Source organism: Neltuma alba, unplaced genomic scaffold (genome assembly GCF_004799145.2).
Source record: "Neltuma alba isolate B1F8T4 unplaced genomic scaffold, ASM479914v2 tig00002017_pilon, whole genome shotgun sequence".
NCBI classification, from domain to species: Eukaryota; Viridiplantae; Streptophyta; class Magnoliopsida; order Fabales; family Fabaceae; genus Neltuma; species Neltuma alba.
Window position 1 is genome coordinate 1 of NW_021632706.1, and position 22,328 is coordinate 22,328.

The following is a 22,328-nucleotide window of genomic DNA, read 5'->3' on the forward strand; positions in this document are numbered from 1 at the left end:
AGACCATATGGTTTTATGATTTCTTCTATACAGTCCTCTAGGAAGCTTAAAACATTTGCTTCACAAGCTTTAAGGCTCTCTCCAATTCCAACTTTCATCATGACGGTAATAACAGATATATTTCTGATTGTTATTTTTTCTTCTTCATTTTTTATTAGAAATATTTGAATATCATATCGTCACCTTCTAACTATAGAAATTATTGTACCGCCTCCTCTAGATAAAAAGTTTGTTTTGACTATAAATATAATATCCCAATTAATTTTATCTTTGAAATTTATAATTTTTTTTCAAAGTATCAATATTGATTACATATAATTAAGAAGTAATTATAAATGCACGTGATTAAAAAAAGTATATCTTTGTACAACCAATACACATTTGTTATAAATAAGATGGGGCGGATGAAGTATAAACCTGCAGGCTATTTTACCAATAATGCTCTATAGCACAAACGTATCATTGATAATTTCTTTCGTTATTATTTCAGAATATAAACCTCGTATCATCATTTTTTTTTCCGGTGCTTTAATGTATATATCTGTTCGTGTGTGTGTCTGTATTTATGAACAGAGCAGTGCCTTTTTTTTTTTTTTTGCGTGTGCTTTAAACTCTAGATGCACTGTTATTGTTGTATGGCCAGCCTCAAAATTCAATTATGTCAGTGAACGCTATCATTTGTTCTAACCTTTGGTTTTCTCTTCTCTTGTTTTGCTTTATACATATACATATGTACACAGATAGTAGAGATCAGCGTGAATATAGACTGCGAAGGTTGTGAACGCAAGATAAAGAAGGCCCTTCAAAAGCTACCTGGTAAGAACCTCACATCTTTCTAATCTCTGATCTAAATTATTATACATATATATAGTAGCATTATCAAGGTGTTTAATCCATACGTTTTTAATAGTCGATGAAAATGTTTGCAGGAGTTGATGATGTCGACACAGACATGAGAATGCAGAAGGTAACTGTGATGGGATGGGCAGATCAAAACAAGGTTCTGAAGGCTGTGAGGAAGACTGGCAAGAAGGCAGAGCTGTGGCCATATCCATATGAACCAGAGTATCACGGCTTCGTCCGCCATTACTGCAACAATAATAACAACTACAGCTATGAATATGACAATGATGATGACGATAATGGAAGAAGAAGACGAAGAAGAAGATCTGTTTCCAACTATCATTCTTCGTCTTCTTCTTACAACTATTACAAGCATGGGTATACTAATGGAGACGACTTTGGGTACTACCAGAAGCCAATTGGTTCAATAGTGGTCAGTGAAAAGGCCATGTCTGTGTTCAGTGATGAAAACCCTCATGCTTGTGCTATAATGTGACATGTGTTTGTGTGTGTGTGTTCAGTTTCATGTGTTCTTTTTTTCTCTCTCCAAAGAATAAATTAGGGTTTTGCTTTCAATGTGGGTGTAAAATGTAAGTAGAACCATTTGAGAAGCATCCATGGAGTGGAAACAAGGTAAGCTATATATAATGCCAATAGATGTAGTGGATTGCGTACGTATATGGTGGGTGTTTGATTAAATTCATGCGTTATTTGATTATTAAAATGGCCAATCTTGCAAGGAAAGCTTGTGAACACCATACAAGTAAAGGTTAAAAAAAAGGCTCAGGAGCACTATTTATATTTTTTTTTTTATTTGTTACTCCTCTTATTCTTAAGATACGATTTAATTGGAAAGTTAATGTTGATCTTATATATATGACATGTTGTACATGTTTATTAATTTTTTTTCCCCAAATTAGCTTTATTGATATTCCCACAATAATAAGAAAGTAAAAGATGGAGGAAAAAAATTAAAAAATATACTTAGGGTGTCTTGGAAAAAACAAATCACATCAACTAATTTAAGTCAAATTTTTACTCCCTTCAAATTAGCTAATTGAGTCTTATATTAAGGACAGAAAGAATAGTATTTTTTAAGTGCCACAAGAGCCTGTGTTACCAAATGTTGCAATAACGCTTGTCAACATTACTGCCTCCTGGGTCCTGTCTCTAATATAAAAGTTAACGAGAAAGTTAAATTTGGTTTTAAATATAAAATTATAATTATTTTTGTCCTTTTTATTTATCTAAACTAACTCAATTGATTGTATATTTATGTTAAGGGATTTTGCATCAAAAGTAGTTTCAATCCAATTGATTTAAGAATGTATTTTAGGAAAATCAACATATATTTTAACATATAACTGATTTGACTATTTTTCTTAATCTACCTAAATTAATAAAATAGATATTATATTAAGAACGAGAGGTAATAATATTGTAATGTCAACAATGAGTTACCTTAGTGGCATTATGAGCTCAAAGCAAATTAAACTATAAGGAGGAAACATTATACTTACTTTAAGATATCATTGCGTGTAAGTGAATGATTTAAAATGGTATTTCTTCTAAATAAAGAAGATATATAAATATATATTCATTTACATTTTATTTTCATTAAAAAACTTGTTAAAATCACATAAATAAGGTTATAACTGTTTGTGTTAATATTATCAATTGATTTCATATTAATAATAGTCTATTTCTTCCCCCTTTTTTTAAAAAAAAAATGAAAAGAGACTAATACCTCTCCTTCTCTTCCCTCCCATAACATAGAGGGGTTGCACGATAACACCCCTCCCCTTCCTCCCTTCTCAAATGCCTAACTGAACATAACATTACAAATAGTATTGTGTAACCAGGGACAAATTTCCAGTACCAACACTCTTCTAAAACCATATATTCCTACAAACAATTGAGAAAAAAAAAAGTTTCGTCTTTTCATTTATGGAAATGATTATTTATTTAAAACCCAAAAAATATTTTAATTATAATTATTATATTAATTAATACTTGACCTATTCCTTATAAGAATTCCATCATGTTTGATAATATAATACTCCTCTCTGATCTTTAATATAAAATATATTTAAGTAATTTGATTATATTATAAAGTTAGATAAATTAGTTAATCATGAGAAATATAACATGTTTTTCTTAAAATATCATAAGAGAAATCCCCAAAAAAAATGATTGTTGAATTTCAAAATTTTAAATAAGAAATTATTACAAAAATATGTTGTCATTTGTTTTTTTTAGTGTAGCCATTTTCCTTACAAATATAGTAATCAATACTGATTTAGAATTTTAAAATTTAACAGTTATTTTCTTGGGATTTTTTCAAATCATAATCATCTTCCTTAATATCATCCATCTCCTATTTAATTATAGTTGAAGGAGTATCAATAGGAGTAATTTAAAAAAAATTAATAAATATGTTTTATTTAGATCATTAATTCTAGATTATGGCCTAAACGTGCTTTTCAACTCATTTTGCACGTGTTAATATTATGCTTCCCACACGCCACTGTGTAATTCAGACTGCCTTCGGTAGGTAAGGTGGAAGATTATGGCGGATTTTGAGTGCAGTGAGGAGGGATGCAGGGGATAAACTAAATTATGGTGCTTACGTAATCTTGTGCCTTAGCCGGCAGAAATTAGGATTTGGGTCATTCTCTCTCTCTCTCTCTCTCTCTCTCTCTCTCTGTCTGCCTGTGGCGCTACGGAATTGTTTTGTGTATATATATGGCAACGGCCCCGTTGATTCACGCGCGGTGCGGTTATGCTTCTCGAATTGTTAGTCGGAAAAATGTATCTCAGCAAGGACCTATAGGATCTTCTTCGAATGGATTATCGTCGTCCTTGTCGTGTTCTTCTTCTTCTTCCTCCCCTTCCAACTCCGATTTGAGTTTCCCTTCTGGTAATTTTTTTTCTCCTTTTCGTTGTTACCTTATTCTATACTCTTAAAGCTTTAATCGATTTTTATCTCTACTAATTGGGTATATTTTGTGCCATTGTAAATTCAGAATCTCTGAATTTGGTTTTGGTTTTATTAGTGATTAGTGATGGAACATTATTAAGTGTCGTATTGTAGGGTCTGTTATTCCCCGAACACTGATCAAAGGATCATTTATTCTTGCCTTAATTGAAGTCGCCTATTTTTCTTCCATGGGCTGGCTTTTTCTGTATTATTTGGATCTCTAGAGCGTTTTTGTTTTATCTGATGGTTCTTTAGGGACCACTGTTGGATGGCAATCTTAAAAGGGGCCTTGATACCCAATCTGCGACCGTTTTCATTTATGTCCATTTGCTGGAGCTGGATAGCTTTGAAGTAATTTACTTTGTGACTGCTGTTGTCATAAATAACTGTTGCTTCGATAGGAGAGGCAACTTATTTTATAAATCTATAACTAAGATTCTTGAAAATTAGTTGATGTTGGTTTGAAGTTCATAGTCAGATCTTCCTTGCAATGTGTGGGACAAAATTCACATGTCAGAAGTCTTCCTGAAGACTCTGCTGTACGATTATTCTCACCGACCCATTATTTTATCATCTTCAATTTTTATTCAGACATTGGCATTGCTTTGGGACTAGTCTCACGAACAAAGTCAATTTATTTCATTGAAAGAATAAACACTTGTATAGAGTAAGCATGTGGGTACAGAACTTAGAGAGATTGGGATTTTGGGTATAATAGCATTTGTAGTGGCACCGCAGATTTTTGGCTTTTGATGTTTAGTAACATATACTCTTGGCGGAGTTGAGAAGGATTTCTATTTGGATGAGAGATACTTCAGCCCTTTCCTTGTTCAAATTGGTATTCAGTCCACCAAATGGCGGCTCACTAGATGTGATACACGAGATGGAGAAAGTTGAGTTAAATTCAATGTAATGCTTGATTTAGTTTAGACAAAGAACAGAGGAGATATCTTTTAGTGATCGAGAGATATTTTAGACTCAGTATCTAGAAGGTATGAGTATTTATTAATATCAATTTATATTATACAGGCAAATACCACACATTCCATGCAGTCTGTTTCCATAAATCCTTCTCCTTGATGAAGATATGTGCAGTTTTGATTGGATAACAGCATCAATTTATTTATGTTGTTCCTGTAGTAATGAGTTTAAAGCTAGTCATCATGTAGGACTCTGTTTCATGTGTCTTTAATATCTAGTTCTTTTTTTATTTAGTATAGAGGTTTACTCCTTGGGTTGCAATTTCTCTTTTCTCTACAAATTGACCTTTAATTTTGTGAGGAAAATAACCTACTAATATTGGTGGAAAGGAACTCTACCTTAATTTTTGTTAAGTAGTTAGATCTTAGATGGATAGATCAACTTTTGCAGGCACAAACAGTGGACAGAGACGCCAGGGCCTTCGAGTACAAAGTATGAGTACCACTACTCAGGGAAAGTCTCTAGACAGAAGCATTGGGAATTCGAAGAATGACCCAGATCATCTTCTTGTTCTTGTTCATGGTATCTTGGCCAGGTATATTTTTCCTAGACTAACATTTTTGCTTAAAAAAATATGTCCGTTCTTCAACTCTAGGTGAAATCGGGCTGAACATGAATTATGGTTTTCATTTTAACAATAACTTATTTCATTGATCTATATGTATTAGATCTCAATAGGAGGCCTTGTTGATTAGGGCTCTGAAAGTGCTTTAGTTTATTAGCTTCCTAATCAGTTCATATGCAACTCATCCTATTGCTATTCAGTTATGGATGCCATCTTTTGATGTACAGATAGAAGCCTTTATCCTTAAAATTGAGGTGTGCGTGTGTATGTAGGACTGGAAAAATAGCCGGAAAAACAAAATTAATTGCCATTAATCGGTGTTTCTGCAGTATAAGGCAATTTCGCCACTTTTCACTTGGTATCCTTGAAATTGAAGTTCAAGTTAAACATGGCAGTTGCTTTGGTAAAATGTTTTTCCATCATTACATCAGTCAGAATGGGTTTCTACTAAAATGTTATCGTTATTTTTTTCCTAAATGGAAATATTTGGGTATCTAAGTAAATATTCTTCCCATTTGGTTGCACGTCTTTTCAAAGCAGAGAATTGATTACTTGAGGGTCTTACTCTAATAATGAAAACTGGAAGAAAAGCCTCTGCCAAGTGGTTGACTTGTTTTTAATTAGTCGAGCTGTTTTCCACTTTTGGTGGTTCTAAATTTGATTCAAACAGTGAATAATATAGTTATGCATAATCTCACAGTATGACAATGGATATTGGACAAGTTTCATAGTCAATCTATATTCTGTTGTTTTTTCCTGTTTAATTCAGTTATAATATATCATTTTGTCTCAACTGTTGCAGTCCAAGTGATTGGATTTATGCAGAAGCAGAGTTGAAAAGGCGTCTTGGAAAAAACTTTTTAATTTATGGTAAAATCCTTTATACTTGAAATTCTGTACTTCTGCACAATATTTATTATATCTCACACACGCACAAACGGGCACCTTTCTTTTTTGAGATCACTCATATTAAATTAATGCTAAAATATTAGCATGATTGGGGAAAATCTTGTTTCATTACAAAATTAAGGCTTTTCTAAAGTCCGTGGACAATCAACAAATCACATGAGATGCACATAAAATGGTCAAAGAATTGAAGAGAACAATTGATATTATGTATCCCTTGACTTATTATGTCCAGCTCACTGGGTTAATTAAGCCAACTTGGAGTATATCTCCCTCCAGGCTTCATTTGGCGAGCAAAACCGTACTTGTACTCTTATGCTGAACTTTTTCAGTTTGTAGTGCATGATAAAGTCTATTTATAGCAGTTAGATAGAAGTAAGCATAAGCTATAAGTGATGACAGTAATTGCAAAGGTGGTGTATAAACTTTTGTTTTTTTATTTCCTTGAATGCCTCATCTATGAATGCCAAAAGCAAAAGAAAGTTAATGATTGAGCAGAAGTCCTTGATAGTTTTTTGGTCTATGCAGTAAGTTCATCAAACACTTACACCAAGACATTAACTGGGATAGATGGAGCTGGCAAGAGATTGGCTGATGAAGTGAGTCGTGAAATATACTTGTTTAAATTTTGAAATTGTTGACCCCATTGATTATGGTGAATTGAAGTTTGATATGAACTCATTCAAGTTATATACAGGTCATGCAGGTTGTAGGAAAGACTAAGAGTTTGAGAAGAATTTCCTTTCTGGCCCACTCTCTAGGTGGCCTGTTTGCTAGATATGCAATTGCTGTCCTTTATTCACCCCCTGCCAATAACTGTGACCAACCTGATGATCTAGATAACTGCATGATCGAGAGTTCGCAGAGAAAAAGCTTTTCCAGGGGAGGGTCGATTGCTGGATTAGAGCCAATCAATTTCATAACCTTGGCAACTCCGCACCTTGGTGTCAGGGGAAAAAAGCAGGTCTGTCCTGGACGATAATAATTATTGGACCATTGTTGTTGACAAATGGCATTGAGCTGCTGTTTTTCTTTTAAATTTTTTTTTTGGGGGGGGGGGTTTATCGCCATCTTACTTTTGCTCTGTGATTCTGTTGCACTTATTTGCTTATATGCTCGGCCATTGCTCATATTTTTTCTAGTTTGGCTCCATAATGAATCAGCAGGGCCCCTTTTATGCTTTCTAGCACCTTCGGTGGTCTCAGACCTAATGCTTTGAGGCTGTTCATTTCTCATAATTCTCATGGGGCTATGTTTGATGGGATGAGATAGAAGTTTAAGAAAACATTAGTTCAAGAGCTTTTTAGTCCCTTAAGAAATCCATATCCATAATTTCTCTAAGAGAAGCATGAGTTGAAGCCCACAGTGAAGCCAGCCGGGGAAAAACTGCATTATGCCATTAAAATTGCAAATGTAAAATGAAGTCAAGTCACTCGTTTTTTTCTGCTGAAGCCTTTTCTTTTCATTTTTTTTTTGTTACAAATTTTCTGATGGTGTAAAATTATGTAAAATGTCAAATATCTGCATTCTTTTTTAAACATTTTAGGATTTAGTGCGATCAAGGGCATTTTTGACTAACAGAAACCCAATTATTTACTCATTAATTAGCACTTATTGGATGCTGCTTAACGTTTGTTTCTGATTCTTTTCTTTTTCTCTAATTGTGCTCTTCTTATACATTCCCTGTTCTTACTTTTATTTTCAAATTGATATAATTTCCCTATATCTTGGCTTAACCAAATTCATACATTGATTTTCATGACGGCCACTGCTCTTTTTTTAAAAAAAAAAGAAAGAAAATTGGCATGACCTGATACACTTTCTCCAACTGAAATATTTTCCTTTCGTTTTTTTTTTTTCCAACACCTTTATTGGCCCTGTGCTTAGATTTGACAGACGTGTTCTATTTCCCAGTTTATGGATCTACACAAAATCAGCTTTCCTATCTCAATTCTATTGTTTATTTATTTTACAAGTTTGACTATTTACCAAGTTTATTTTTCAGCTTCCATTTCTTTTGGGTGTCCCAATCCTAGAAAAGCTTGCTGCTCCAATAGCTCCAATTTTTGTTGGACGGACTGGCAGTCAGCTGTTCCTTACTGATGGTAAACCAAATAGACCACCACTTCTTTTAAGGATGGCTTCTGATTGTGAAGATGGAAAATTCATGTAAGCAAGCAAATACTTCTGTCCTTATGTGGCTACGTATTCTTCTGATTTTGTTGAGTGATATTTAATTCAATGTTAATAAAGTTCTCTGTTTTGTAGATCTGCTCTTGGATCATTTAGATGCCGTATTGTTTATGCTAATGTATCTTATGATCGTATCCTTAGTATCTTTTCCTTAACTGTAGCTTGATAAATTTGTTAGCTCTCTCCTTTTCAATTTCGTTATTTTTTCTTAAATTATCATAGATATGGTGGGGTGGCGCACATCTTCTATAAGGAGGGAAACCGAACTTGGTAAGGTGAATATGATAATTTCTCCTCTTGTATATTATTTCTTATTCTTTGAGTAGTGGTATCTCAAATAAAATGTGCAAGATGGATATTACATGGTTGGATTAAGCTAGAGTAAACACCAAGTATTTTGGGCAATATTATTACACTAAGCTGTTGAAAGCCTTATGATCTGAGTGGGTGAGACTTTGTGGTAGTCTCAAAGCATATATCAGAAAAGCGTTATCTTCAGTTTATGTACTTGAAAGATAAACGTCATTATCAAATGCTTTTCAAAATCTACGGAATAGTAGTATAGAGTTGAGAAAAAGTCTAGATAAGTATTTTTTTGTTTATAAATATTTTGTGTATGATGACTAGTTGTATTGAAAATTCTTTGCAATGTGTACTCTTTATTCTGTTATAACACTTGGCATTTATATAGGCCAGTTGTTATAACAGAATAGCTTACACAAAGAAATTCATTCAGTAGCATGTTATCCTCGAGCTTCACACAAGCTCTCAGCTTGTTCTCCTTTCTTTGGTTTACTTATACTCCCATCATCATTGATATAGGGTGAGCAATCTCTGGATTTAACCCATGAAACCATTCATCATTGGGCTTCTCTTTGACAGTTTCCTTAATGAGTCCATAATCATCTGGATGATTAAAAGTTCGATGTCAAGAGCTTAAAAAGGAAATTTCATTCATATCAATCATGTCTTGAAGACAACAAAGGAAATAGCAGTAAATAATAGCCCTAATTTAAGTCTTAATTGATGTCTTAATCTCTGATTTATTAAATTATTACTTGTATAATTTTGTTAGTTCTGTTCTTTGGAAGCAATGTACAGTTAACAAATAGACATAGTGGGAGGTGTTGATTTCCTAGTTCTTTTGGGGCAAGATTGTTCAGTGCAAAGGTGATAAAGGTGCATATAATGTCTTCTATGGGATTCTAATTATCTCTGTCAATTGGCAGCCTCCTCGCCGATCTTTGGTTGGATACAAGCATGTTGTTGATGTGGAATACTGCCCTCCAGTACCTTCTGACGGCCCTCAATTTCCTCTGGAGGCGGTAAAAGCAAAGGAGGCGGTGCAAAATGCACCTAGTACGCAGAATACTGTGGAATATCATGAAATTATGGAAGGTGACTATTTTTACCAAGAATAACTAAAGATATATAAAGTGCAAGTTGTGTCACTGTTGTCCAACTTCTAAAGCTGCTCTGTATTTTTTAAACAGAGGAAATGATACGTGGATTACAGAAGTTGGGATGGAAAAAAGTTGATGTCAGCTTTCACTCAGCATTTTGGCCTTTCTTTGCTCATAACAACATTCATGTACTGCAACCACGTGATGTTTCTGTCAAAGGTATTGATTTTAGTGACAATGTTTCTTGACTCGAGTATTTGTCTGATTTCAGGTAAAAAATGAATGGCTTCACAATGCAGGAGCAGGAGTGATTGCTCATGTTGCTGACAGCTTAACTCACCAGGAAACATCGTCAATTTTGGCTGCTAGCTTGTAACTAGTATCTGTAAATACAATATGCTTCAGACATAACTAATTGCATTATAGAGTATGGAAACAATATGTCTGCTATCTTGTGATTAATTGCATTATGATGTTAGGAAGTAATCATTCTTTTATAATGGTCATTGATAAAATTTTGCTCATTTTTATGATACTGAATTTATTTGGCATATATGCTTTGCTCAAGCCTATAGTAGGAATGAGTTTATTGTAATGAAGCCATATCTGACATCAACTGTATCATCTTTGTTTATGTACAAGAATCCTTCGTGTACATATATAATAGGGATGTTAAACATGTTTCCATTGGTCATGGTTTATGATATGAGCCAAACTGTTAATACCTCGTGAATAGTACGGCCTACTATAAATTTTGTATTTTATACCAATTGAGGTTTTGCTGGATGCTACTGAACTTACCGTGCGTGAACTGGTTTGGTTCCACTTTGCATTAGCTTGCTTTGATCTTGTTCTTGGGTCCAGTCAATTTGAATGGGTACCCTAATAGGAGGCAAGCCATTCAAATTTGGAATTCCCTCCAATTGAAAACCTGGTTAAAGATTATAGTTTTCACTTGGTGAGGATCAAAGGAAGCTAATTCGAGTCTCTCTATCTCCTTTTTTTTGGCAATTACAGTTAGATTTTTTTCGCTGTGATTGGTTTGCATTGTTGGTTTTGAATAGGATGATGAACTACTCCACCTTAATTTGATGAATGATTTGATGTGATCAGGGTCCAACTTATCACAATTTGAATTTGGATTTAAATTTTGTTGATGAACCTCATGTTCGTTTAGCTTACGATGGTAAATGAGTTTATGACTTGTTTTTAATTTAGCCTAGATTGGATGTGGTTAATAGCATGATTACTGGGGCTATTGAATGAAACACTAGATTTTAAATAAAGGAGAATTTTAAGCAGGATTAAAATAAAATTAACTAAACCAAAACTAATAGGGATGGAGTCTAATAGAAGGGATTAGTTCTTCACAACGTGATGAATTAATGTTCGAATTCTCTTTGGAAGAAATGTTCACATTCAGTACTTGACAATGCTTTCAATAAGAGAATACCTATACATAACCAAAAAAATAAATAAATAAAACTATTTTTTAGGGAAAATTGCAACAAAAAAAAATCTTAGAAATTGAAAAATTAAAAACAAAGATCCGTTTACAAAAATTGTTGTCATTTGTTTATCAATTGTTATCAAAACCAATGTTAATATTATAAACATGCCTCTATTTACATGTCAAATTTCAATATTTTTATTGTAAAGTTTTTGTATTTACAAATAGTTAAGATCTTTCGATAACTATTTCTTCTTTAAAACACGTATATCACCAGGTTAACAGAGGGATTTCGGCATGAGGTTTCATTTCACGTTATTAAAAACTATTCAAATTACAGTTTTAGTAAAAACAAGAAATTAAAATATTCTCTATATTCCTTTCCAAACATGTCATGATCAGTGGTGAGTGGTGGGTAATCATGTCATGATCAGTTACTGTTTTTCTCCTTTGTTTCACTCTTTTTTTTCTTATATTCTTTGCCATTAAAATACATTTTTTAAATTAAAAACATAGGCGCTAACAACGGTTACAAGTTGCATCCAACTGGTAAAAAAATGTGCAGCAGTAGAGGGAAATATACATTGACAAGGGTGATGAATCCCATTTATCAATGGGTGGGTCCCCAGATAAAATCATATAATTTAATTTTAATTTTAATTTACTCTCGGGAAAATAGATCTTTTATAGTCCATGTGAGTTTGATTTGATGGTAGTTTGATTTGACTAAAAATTATAAGAATAAACTTTTGTCTAGCTAAAATTTAGATACTCCAACCATTCCTTTTTATAAAAAAATCTTACTCATAGCATTGCCCTCCAAGTACATAACCTTTTACTGTTTAAATATAAGAAATAAATTTTCTCTTTATCTGAAATTTTATACTATTCTTTTTACTCTAAACCCAATTAAAAATATACTCCATCATTTCTAAATATAAGACCTATTTTATAGTGTAAATTACACTACAAAACGAGTTTTATACTTAGGATCAGAGGAATATCACTTATTATCTTTGTATGACAAATTTTCATTCATTATCTCTCATGTAATCTCTTTACAAACAGAAATATATATAATTAAAAAAAACATGTATATATATTACGTGTTTATTGTTTTAACTAAATTTAATTAATATTTTAAAACGCATGATTTTTGTAACTATTTCTTATAACAAGTGACGGGGAGAATACTTTTTTATGGCAGTTAAAATTTAGACACTAAGTTAATTATATCTAAGTTAAAACTACATGCCTATATGGAGCAAAAGATTGATTGTCTTTATTTTTTATTTATATAATTATAACTTATTTCTTATAACAAACACAGCATCTACAATGCCCGCTCAAATGAGCCAAGCAACACAGGTTTCTTGTACATAATCATCAGTTCTTCAAGGTGGCCTTCCACTGAGTAGCAACTCGGGCGAGTGACTCATAAGATGGCCCACCGTTACTCAATGCTTTGATTGCACTTTCTTTCAGCTCTCTCGCTCTGCGTCTCATCTCCTTCCCTTCTCCTCCTTCCACCGTCATCCTCACCACCTTCTCTATCTCCTCCCTCCCAACAACCCTTGTCTCCGCCGTGTCCTCTGCCACCGCTTTCATCGCCACTCCAACTTCCTCTGCCAGCATCGTCGCATTCATCCTTTGCTCCGAGTAAAGCGGCCACGCTATCAATGGCACACCGTGAGCCAAGCTCTCCAACACCGAGTTCCACCCACAGTGAGACAGAAACGCCGCCGTCGAACTGTGTTGGAGCACCGCCACTTGCGGGGCCCATGATGGCACCTCCAATCCCCTTCCTCTGGCCCTCTCTATGAACCCTTCTGGTAAATAGGACCTCGCGTCGGCGTCCGTATCGTTACCGACGGTGAAAAATGAAGCACATGCACTGGCATCATCTGGGGCTCGAACCACCCATATGAACCGTTGGCCGCTCAGCTCGAGACCCCATGCTAACTCCGTGAGCTGCTCCGCAGACAAAGTTCCCCCACTGCCAAGAGCAACAAAGAGAACCGAGTCCTCTGGTTGTTTATCAAGCCACGCCAAACACTCCGACCCGGTTTCTGTTACCGATTCAGTTTCCTTTATCACCGGTCCGATAGGGTAAACCGGTGCTGTGAGGGTCTTCTTGTAGAAAGCATTCTCTCTGATGGCTCGAACCGGTGCAGGTTCGAGATCCTCCCATGTGTTCAAGAACACTCCATCCGCCATTGACACCCTACTGAGGTGATACAGATACCACTTGTAGTCGTCGCTCTTTCGGCTTCTGACCTGATCGAGAAGGTCGTGGGTTCGCAGCGGAGAGCATCCCGGAACTTGAATGGGCTCCGGAAGGTCAACGAACTCGCCGGCGACGTCACGGTCAAGCTGTGGGAGCAACAAGGAGAAGGCAAGCAAGCGAGTGGAAGCAGTGAAGAACATGAAGACACGGATGGAAAGCTCCTTGCAGATTTCAAACGCTTGGGTGCAGAACAAGTCGATGACGACGGCTTGAGGCTTGTGGAGCTGCAAGAGTATGGATTCTAGGGAGAGCAAGGTTTGTTGTACGTTTACAGAGAGACGGGTAAGAGCTGGAGCGTCGTCTTCGACCACGCCGGAGAGATCAACGGTGGGGAAATCGACGACGGAGAGGCCGAGAGGGAGGTTGGGTGAGTGGAGGAGCTGAGTTTGGGCGAGGGAAGCTTCGGTGGGGATGTTGAGGAAGGTCACGTGACAGCCATGGAGGAGTACGAGACGCTTAGCGAACTCGAAGAGAGGCGTCACGTGACCCAAGCCAGGGCTCGCGAGAACGACGATGTGTGGTTTCTTGGATTGCGCTTCAGTAGCATCTCTCGCCATTGTTTCTGCAGAGGAAGAACAGGATGATGGAAGATAACGTTGAAGGAAGTTGTGAAAACTGATGATACAAAAGTCAAGTAATGCGAACAAATATATATAATCAAAAGAGACTCCTGGCTCGAAAGCTGAAGTAGAAAAAAGGGTAGATAGATCAGAGAAAGAATAAATATTAGGTTCACGTGAAATTAGACTCTGGTGATGACAAAAATCAAACATCGGGTTGAATATAGAAAATCATTAGTTTTGCCATACCCACACACACCCCCTAATAAATATTATAAACATCTGCATCAATTAATAAAATTAGTTAAAATTAGTGGTTTTTCATAAAATATTAAAATCACTCTCCATAAAAATCATTAGTTAAAAATTTTAGTAAATTAATTAGAAATTTTTATAATTACTGAGGGATATATTAAGTGAGACATTGACAGGAGAGTGTGTGTAGATCGATGAGGTATATCTAAATTTTTATGTTTATTTTTATTTTATAACTGCAGTTATCCAATAATTAAGGATTAATCACTTTTGAAATATAAAGATCATAGAAGTGTGTTTTTTCTCTTCCAATAAGATACTTCTTATACGTATAATAACCACAAATTTTATTTGTGCAAATAATTTATGAATAATTTTAGAATATAAGATGTATCAATTAAGCTGATACTACCTCTTGTCCTAAATATAAATACTAGTTAGAGATTAAATTTTGTTCTAAATATAATATATCAATCCAATTTCTCTATAAAATTCATAATGTTTTCTCTAAAAATATCCTTTTGGTTGGAAAGGGTCCCTATCAAGGAATTATTTTTATGCACATGATTAAATAGGTTAGTTTAAAAAAGTTAGCACACATTTACTACACTCAACCAACTTAACTAATTTTTTTAATTTTTTCAAATTAATTATATAGTTCTTATATTAAGAATCAAAGATAGCAACAAATTCTAAATTATAGTAAGTTTATATGTATAAATTAAAAAATACTCCTTCCTAAAAAATTTTAAAAACTTCTCAAATGTAAATCATATTAAGTCTATTATTTAAATTAAAAGTAAAAAAGGATAATAGTATTTTCAAAAATGAATAATAAATATTTTATATAGCCTAAAATATATATTTGGTCTTCTAAATTTACATTAAGTTTTAGTTTAATCCCTTAAATTATAAAGTGTATTTTCAGTCCTTAATCTTAACTTCGATGCTAAATAATGCTTATAATTATTTTTATATTTTAAATATAAAATAAGATTACATATCAACAACTTTATTTTTATTTTAATCATTTATAAATATAATCATTTTTAGATTTTAAAAGAATGCTGATTAGGATGTTTATTTTAGTTTTAAGATATAAAATAGTTATAAATATTTGTTAATATTTAATTGCTGAGTCCAGATTTAAATTTGCAAAATCAACATTTTTCATTGAATGAGACTAATGGTATTAGAATTAAGGAATATATTAAAAATACATTTTTATAAGTTTAGGGGATTGAATTAAAACTTGATAGAAACTTAGGGTATCAAACATATATTTTAATTTTTATTAAATTTTATGAGAGAACTAGTAATAATAATTGATGAATAATGCATAAGGTCACATATCTTCGACAGGGTCGTGTAACTGAAGAATCTGTTCTCGCCGGTCCCCGCCTATTCAAATCATGTTGGGACAAAGAGGCACCGTCAGCTCCTTTGATATTATTATTCAAGTGCTAAATATAAAAACTAATTACATATTTAATTTTATTCTAAATATAAGATATTAATCTATTTTATTTTTTATATTTATTTTTCTTTTTAAAGTACTTCTCATAATGATTACATACATGAAAGGGTTTTCATTCTAATATATATGATTAATAATAATATTTTAAAGAAGATAACATATAATATATCATGTTCTTAATATAAAAGCTAGTTGACTAATTTAAGTAGATTAAGAAAATTTATTTAGTTATTTGTAGCAAATATAAGTTGAATTCTCTAGAGTACCTACACTAATCATATATATTAACTAGAACTACTAATTAATAAAATATTTAACATGTGCAACTCTGCAAATTATTTTTAAAAATAGATAAATACGAGAGATAAAGTAGATTAGAGTTCTATATTTTCTGACAAAAAAATTAGAATCTTCTATTTAAGATCAAATTAAAAGTCAATCAAGCTCTTATATTAAAGACCATAAATAATATTTATTACAAATAATTAACTTAACTAATTTTTTAAATATTCATAAATTAATTATCTAATTTTTGTATTAAAACTCGAAGATAATATCTTACCAGAAGAACGTGGGCGCATTGCCCTAGTGCCAAAGTGGATCTCTTTTGCACGACGGAAGGCGGAGGATCCCAGGCCAGGCTGTATGAAGTGAGAGCATAATAATGATAAGGAGGCAGTGCCGACGAAGGTGTCGGGATGTGTGAAAAGATGATTAAACAAAACACTGCCAAGTACCAACCCTTCCATTAATTCACCATTCTGCAATACACAGCCACACACACAGACACACACATGTTGTGTCTGTGTGTGTGTGACCTCCATCCCACGTACATACAATTTTATAATTCCAATTCAAGTCTGCTTACTGCTGATCTGGCACCAAATCGCTGTTTGACTCCTTCCTCTTGCCTCTCATATTATAACTGTTCCGATTCTTGTATTACAAAATAGATTCTATATTTAGAATTTGAGGTACTCTTTATTGAGTTTTATAAGAGGGTCTGTATTAGCAGATAGGAAGTGAAAAACTTCATAATTTAAATCCACATTAAAAAATGAAAAAAAAAAATAGCTCAATTCCAGAGCGGATTCTCTTTGTTAAAAGAAAAGCCCAAACTCACCTTCCTAATCAAATCAAGTGATACTGTTAAATAATAGTGATGTATTACCTTCGATTCTAATTATAAAAACTAATTGACTAATTTGAGAATATTAAGAAAAGAAGTTAAGTTAGTTATTTGTAATAAATATGTGTTGTCTTACCTAAAATATTCTTACAAATTAAGTGTTTTAGCTAGAATTATCATTGTTAGAACGACTATCTTAGAAAAAAATATAAATATGAGAGATAAAATGGATTTGGTCTTATATTTAGAAACAAAATAAAAGTCAAACAAAATCTTATACTCCTCCGGTCCTAATTATAAGACCCAATTGACTTATTTGAGGAGATTAAGGAAGTAAGTTAAGTTGGTTATTTATAATAAATAAGTGTTGTCATTCCTAAAATATCCTTACTAATTAAGTATATTGGCTAAAACTATCATTATTAGAAGGATTATCTTGGAAAAAAATACATAAATATAAAAGACAAAATAGATTGGGTCTTATAATTAGGACCAAATAAAAAGTCAAATTGGGTCTTATAATAAGAACCGAAAGAATATTAAAGAATGGACTAATATAAAGATTGAGAACAAATCGTTGACTAAGGTTTCTTGAAATCGTATCTCTAGTCGTTGAAACTTTGGTTTCTTACGTGCCCATGTACATCTTCACCAGTCATTGACATTTTCTTTTCAGACCCAAAATAAATAAATAAATAAATAAAAGTGTCTGTTCTTTTATATATAGTATTTTATATATAACTGCTAATACACGTGCTGCATTTTATAATGCCCGTGGGTCCTACTTGCCGGCATAATTCAATTGTAAATTGTTGTATAAAATCTTATAATGTAAATCAGTATCTGTAAATTTTCATATACACAATTCATATATGCACTCACACATTTACTTATAAAATATGAATACTACTTATTATTTTACTATTATTATTTATTAAAATGCATGAGTACTTATAAATTATCTTCCGGTCCTTAATATAGGATCCGGTTGTTGAGTTGGTTTTGATCCTAAATATAAAACCCATTTATCATATTTATTAATTTTTTTTAAATTACCCTTATGGATGCTCCCTCAACCATAATCAAGTAGAAGAAGGAGAGATGGTATTAAGAAAGATGATTATGGTATTTTAAGAAAAACATGTTATATTTCTTACAATTAACTAATTTACTCCACCGGATTAAGGACCCAATTATTGAGTTGGTTTTTGTCCTAAATATAAGACTCATTTCTCATATTTATTAATTTTCTCTAAATTACCCTTATAGATACTCCCTTAACTATAATCAAGTAAAAGAGGGAGATGAGGTATTAAGAAAGATGATTATGGTGTTTTAGGAAAAATGTGTCACATTTCTTATAATTAACTAACTTACCTAACTTCCTTAATCTAATCAAATTAGTTAAATGGGTCTTATATTAAGAACCAGAGGAGTACTTAACTTTCTTAATATAATCAAATTAGTTAAATGGGTCTTATATTAAGGACCGGAGGAGTAATTTATAAACTTGACATAATCAATATCAGCAAATTGACCTAATTTTTTCCCTTTATAAATAGAATATTAATAGTGTATTTCACATGAAAATATAAGAGAGAATTATAAATAGATTTCGAATGAAAAAATTAATTATCTTCCCACTTTTATTTATAAGTAAAGCTTCTATATTTACATAATAAATAAATAAATAATTTTTTATTCAGAACCTGTATGTAATTCTCTCAAATTGAACTACACGATATTATTTACACATATTAATTGATCCATTGAAATACATTTTTCATAAGAAAAATAACAATAACAAATTTTATTGAGGTGTTACTTTAACACTGATTAGAGTTTATGTGAGGTGGTATTCTGAGACTATACGAGAATTCTTCTGTTAATGTTGATATAATTGAGAGTGAAGTTGTTAAAATAAAAGTCAACCTTAAAGATGGAGAACAAATCGAAGTACGTTTTGGAAAAGGTTTGTTGAAATTAATAATCCTCTCAATTAATTATAGAGATGAGTAGTTTTTTTTTTTTTTTGACCGGAATAGAGATGAGTAGTTGAAACTTTGCTTTCTCACGCACATATGACATAGACATTTTCGCTGTGAACAAATCATTGGCGTTTTCTTTTCAGACCAAAATAAGTGTTTGGCCTTTTCATTTTTTTATAACAGTGCCAATACATGTGCTTTATTTTTTAAACGCTGGTGGCGATATGATATATATATATATATATATATATCTGTGTGTGTGTCTGTGTGTGTGTGAATGGCTGAGTTCCTGTTAACCAGAAAAAGCTTGATATGTTTGAGGATGATCAGAATAATATCACTCCCGTTCTTAGTATAAGTTACTTGTAACACATTCTCACATATTAAGGAATGCATTAAATTTACAAAATTTTTCAATTTTACATTTATTGAAGTCTTCTGCCTTCTTCTACATTTACAAATCTTTCTCATATATATATATCTTACCCTTTTTTCTCTTTTTCCAATAAAAATTAAATAAGTGTAAAATTAAAAAAAAAAACATTAAATATGCAACAAGTTTCTCATGTTTAGCACCGAAACTTTTCTTTACTAGTGACTTATATTTAGGATGAGAATAAGACTTCATTTACAAGAGGAAAAAATGACCTTAAGTTTTATGAAATTATTGTGCAAAATCATGATTACTCTCTTAGAAAAATGTGTAGTAACTGAGATACCTATGAGACAAATATCATATCTTTTGAGAAGCCATTTGTGTTTGGATTCCTCGGGAAGCAAAGTTAGTCGCTAATTGGGACTAAAACTTCATTGGATAGGTCTTGTCTAAACTGATTGAGCAAAGGGACGTCCTTCACCTTTACAAGGCTGATTGCTAATAAAGAATTGTGTTCCTAGCTTAAATTTTGGTTGATTTTTTGTTTTTTTTTTATGTATAAATATCATTCTATTATAAAGAATTCTATTCGAGCAGTGTGGAGCATTAAATTTTGTTAGATCTTTTGTTTCACTGTTTTGTTGCTTTGTTTTCCTGTACTCCTCCAGTCTTTAATATAAGACTCATTTAATTAATTTCATTAAATTAAAAAAGTTAGATAAGTTAGTTAATTATAAGAAAAGTGATATATTTTTTCTAAAACACCATAATTATTTTTTTAATACCCCATCTCCCTCTTCTACTTGATTATGGTTGAAGAAGTATCCATAAGAGTAATTTAGAGAAAATTAATAGATATAAGAAATGAGTTTTATATTTAGGACCAAAACTAACTTAAAAATTAGGTTTTATATATAGGACCGAAAGAGTGTCTATTTTGCAGAATGGTTTTGTTGGTTTCTTGTCTTTTCTGTACCATTGGATCTTTTATTAATGGAAAGGAATTTTTTTTTTTTTTTTTGCCCACCCAGCTCACCGGAGCTTTGCTCCAACTACATCTAGATCCAACCCGCGTCGCTTACCTGGCTATGGTGGATAAGTCTCCCAATAGGGATTTCTGGAAAGGAACTTTTGAAGGCAAAGAGACGTAAAGAAAAATGCAATTTATTTACCAAAAACACTCCTATTTGCCAAAGAGGTCAGCCCGCCTAAAACATATCGACCATATGTACGATGGGCCGGAATTTTAACCCAGCTTGCCCAAGGGGTTAGTGGGCCAGCCCATTTTTTGTTCTGTTTTTTTTTTTAAATTTAATTACAAACATTTTATAATGCCCGTGGATCCTACTTGCCTGCATAATTCAATTGTAAATTGTTGTGTAATATCTTATAATGTAAATCAGTATCTGTAAATTTTCATATACACAATTCATATATGCACTTGCACATTTACTTATGAAATATGAATACTACTTATTATTTTACTATTATTAATTATTAAAATGCACGAGTACTTATAAATTACTCCTTCGGTCCTTAGTATAGGACCTGGTTGTTGAGTTGGTTTTGATCCTAAATATAAGACCCATTTATCATATTTATTAATTTTTTCTAAATTACCCTTATAGATACTCCTTCAACCATAATCAAGTAGAAGAAGGAGAGATGGTACTAAGAAAAATGATTATGGTATTTTAAGAAAAACTTGTTATATTTCTTATAATTAACTAATTTACTTAACTTTTTTAATCTAATCAAATTAGCTAAATGGGTCTTATATTAAGGACTAGAGGAGTAATTTATAAACTTGACATAATCAATATCAGCAAATTGACCTAATTTTTTTCCTTTATAAATAGAATATTAATGGTGTATTTCACATGAAAATATAAGAGAGAATTATAAATAGATTTCGAATGAAAAAATTAATTATCTTCCCACTTTTATTTATAAGTAAAGCTTCTATATTTACATAATAAATAAATAAATAATTTTTTATTCAGAACCTGTATGTAATTCTCTCAAATTGAACTACACGATATTATTTACACATATTAATAGATCCATTGAAATACATTTTTCATAAGAAAAATAACAATAAAATTTTTTATTGAGGTGTTACTTTAACACTGATTAGAGTTTATGTGAGGTGGTATTATGAGACTATACGAGAATTCTTCTGTTAATGTTGACATAATTAAGAGTGAAGTCGTTAAAATAAAAGTCAACCTTAAAGATGGAGAACAAATTGAAGTACGTTTTGGAAGAGGTTTGTTGAAATTGTTAATCCTCTCAATTAGTTGTAGAGATAAGTAGTTGAAACTTCGCTTTCTCACGCACACATGACATAGACATTTTCGCTGTGAACAAATCATTAGCATTTTCTTTTCAGACCAAAATAAGTGTTTGGCCTTTTCATTTTTTTATAACAGTGCCAATACATGTGCTGCATTTTTTGAACGCTGGTGGCGATATGATATGTGTGTGTGTATGGATGACTGAGTTCCTGTTAACCAGAAAAAGTTTGATATGTTTGAGGATGATCAGAATAATATCACTCCGGCCCTTAATATAAGTTACCTGTAACACATCTTGCATATCAAGAAATGCATTAAATTGGCAAAATTTTTCAATTTTATATTTATTAATGTCTTCTCCCTTCCTCTATATTTACAAATCTTTCTCGTATCTCGCCCTTTTTCTCCTTTTCCAATAAAAATTAAATAAGTGTAAAATTAAAAAAAAAAGCACTAAATACACAACAAGTTTCTTATGTTAATACCGAAACTTTTCTTTACAAGTGACTTATATTTAGGACGGGAATAATACTTACAAGAGGAAAAAAAAGACCTTAAGTTTTATGAAGTTATTGTGCAAAATCATGATTCCTCTCTAAGAAAAATGGGTAGTAAATGAGATACCTATATTTTTGGCC

The 22,328-nt window shown here is 32.3% G+C and overlaps 3 protein-coding genes across 4 annotated transcripts; 2 read left to right on the forward strand and 1 right to left on the reverse strand.

The window, feature by feature from the left end:
• The first annotated feature begins 89 nt into the window (after positions 1–89).
• On the forward strand, positions 90–1,339 carry LOC114715368 (heavy metal-associated isoprenylated plant protein 28-like). The gene is made up of 3 exons (XM_028900213.1): positions 90–105; positions 741–816; positions 930–1,339. Exons 1-3 carry the CDS (start codon positions 100–102, stop codon positions 1,337–1,339), a joined length of 492 nt encoding a protein of 163 aa, XP_028756046.1. The 5' UTR covers positions 90–99.
• A 2,072-nt stretch (positions 1,340–3,411) lies between these two features.
• On the forward strand, positions 3,412–10,595 carry LOC114715379 (uncharacterized). Of its 2 annotated transcripts, none has more exons than XM_028900223.1 (11): positions 3,412–3,763; positions 5,195–5,339; positions 6,172–6,239; positions 6,804–6,874; positions 6,973–7,239; positions 8,281–8,444; positions 8,529–8,599; positions 8,691–8,743; positions 9,698–9,866; positions 9,962–10,059; positions 10,143–10,595. In XM_028900223.1, the coding sequence occupies exons 1-11, from the start codon at positions 3,589–3,591 to the stop codon at positions 10,245–10,247; spliced, it is 1,386 nt and encodes a 461-aa protein (XP_028756056.1). In that variant the 5' UTR covers positions 3,412–3,588; the 3' UTR covers positions 10,248–10,595. The 2 variants fall into 2 exon arrangements, with proteins under 2 accessions (XP_028756056.1, XP_028756058.1); XM_028900225.1 differs by having other exon boundaries at positions 8,544–8,599.
• A 1,986-nt stretch (positions 10,596–12,581) lies between these two features.
• On the reverse strand, positions 12,582–14,171 carry LOC114715432 (hydroquinone glucosyltransferase-like). Its single transcript, XM_028900296.1, has one exon. The coding sequence runs from the start codon at positions 14,163–14,165 to the stop codon at positions 12,708–12,710; it is 1,458 nt and encodes a 485-aa protein (XP_028756129.1). The 5' UTR covers positions 14,166–14,171; the 3' UTR covers positions 12,582–12,707.
• Between the last annotated feature and the right edge of the window lie 8,157 nt (positions 14,172–22,328).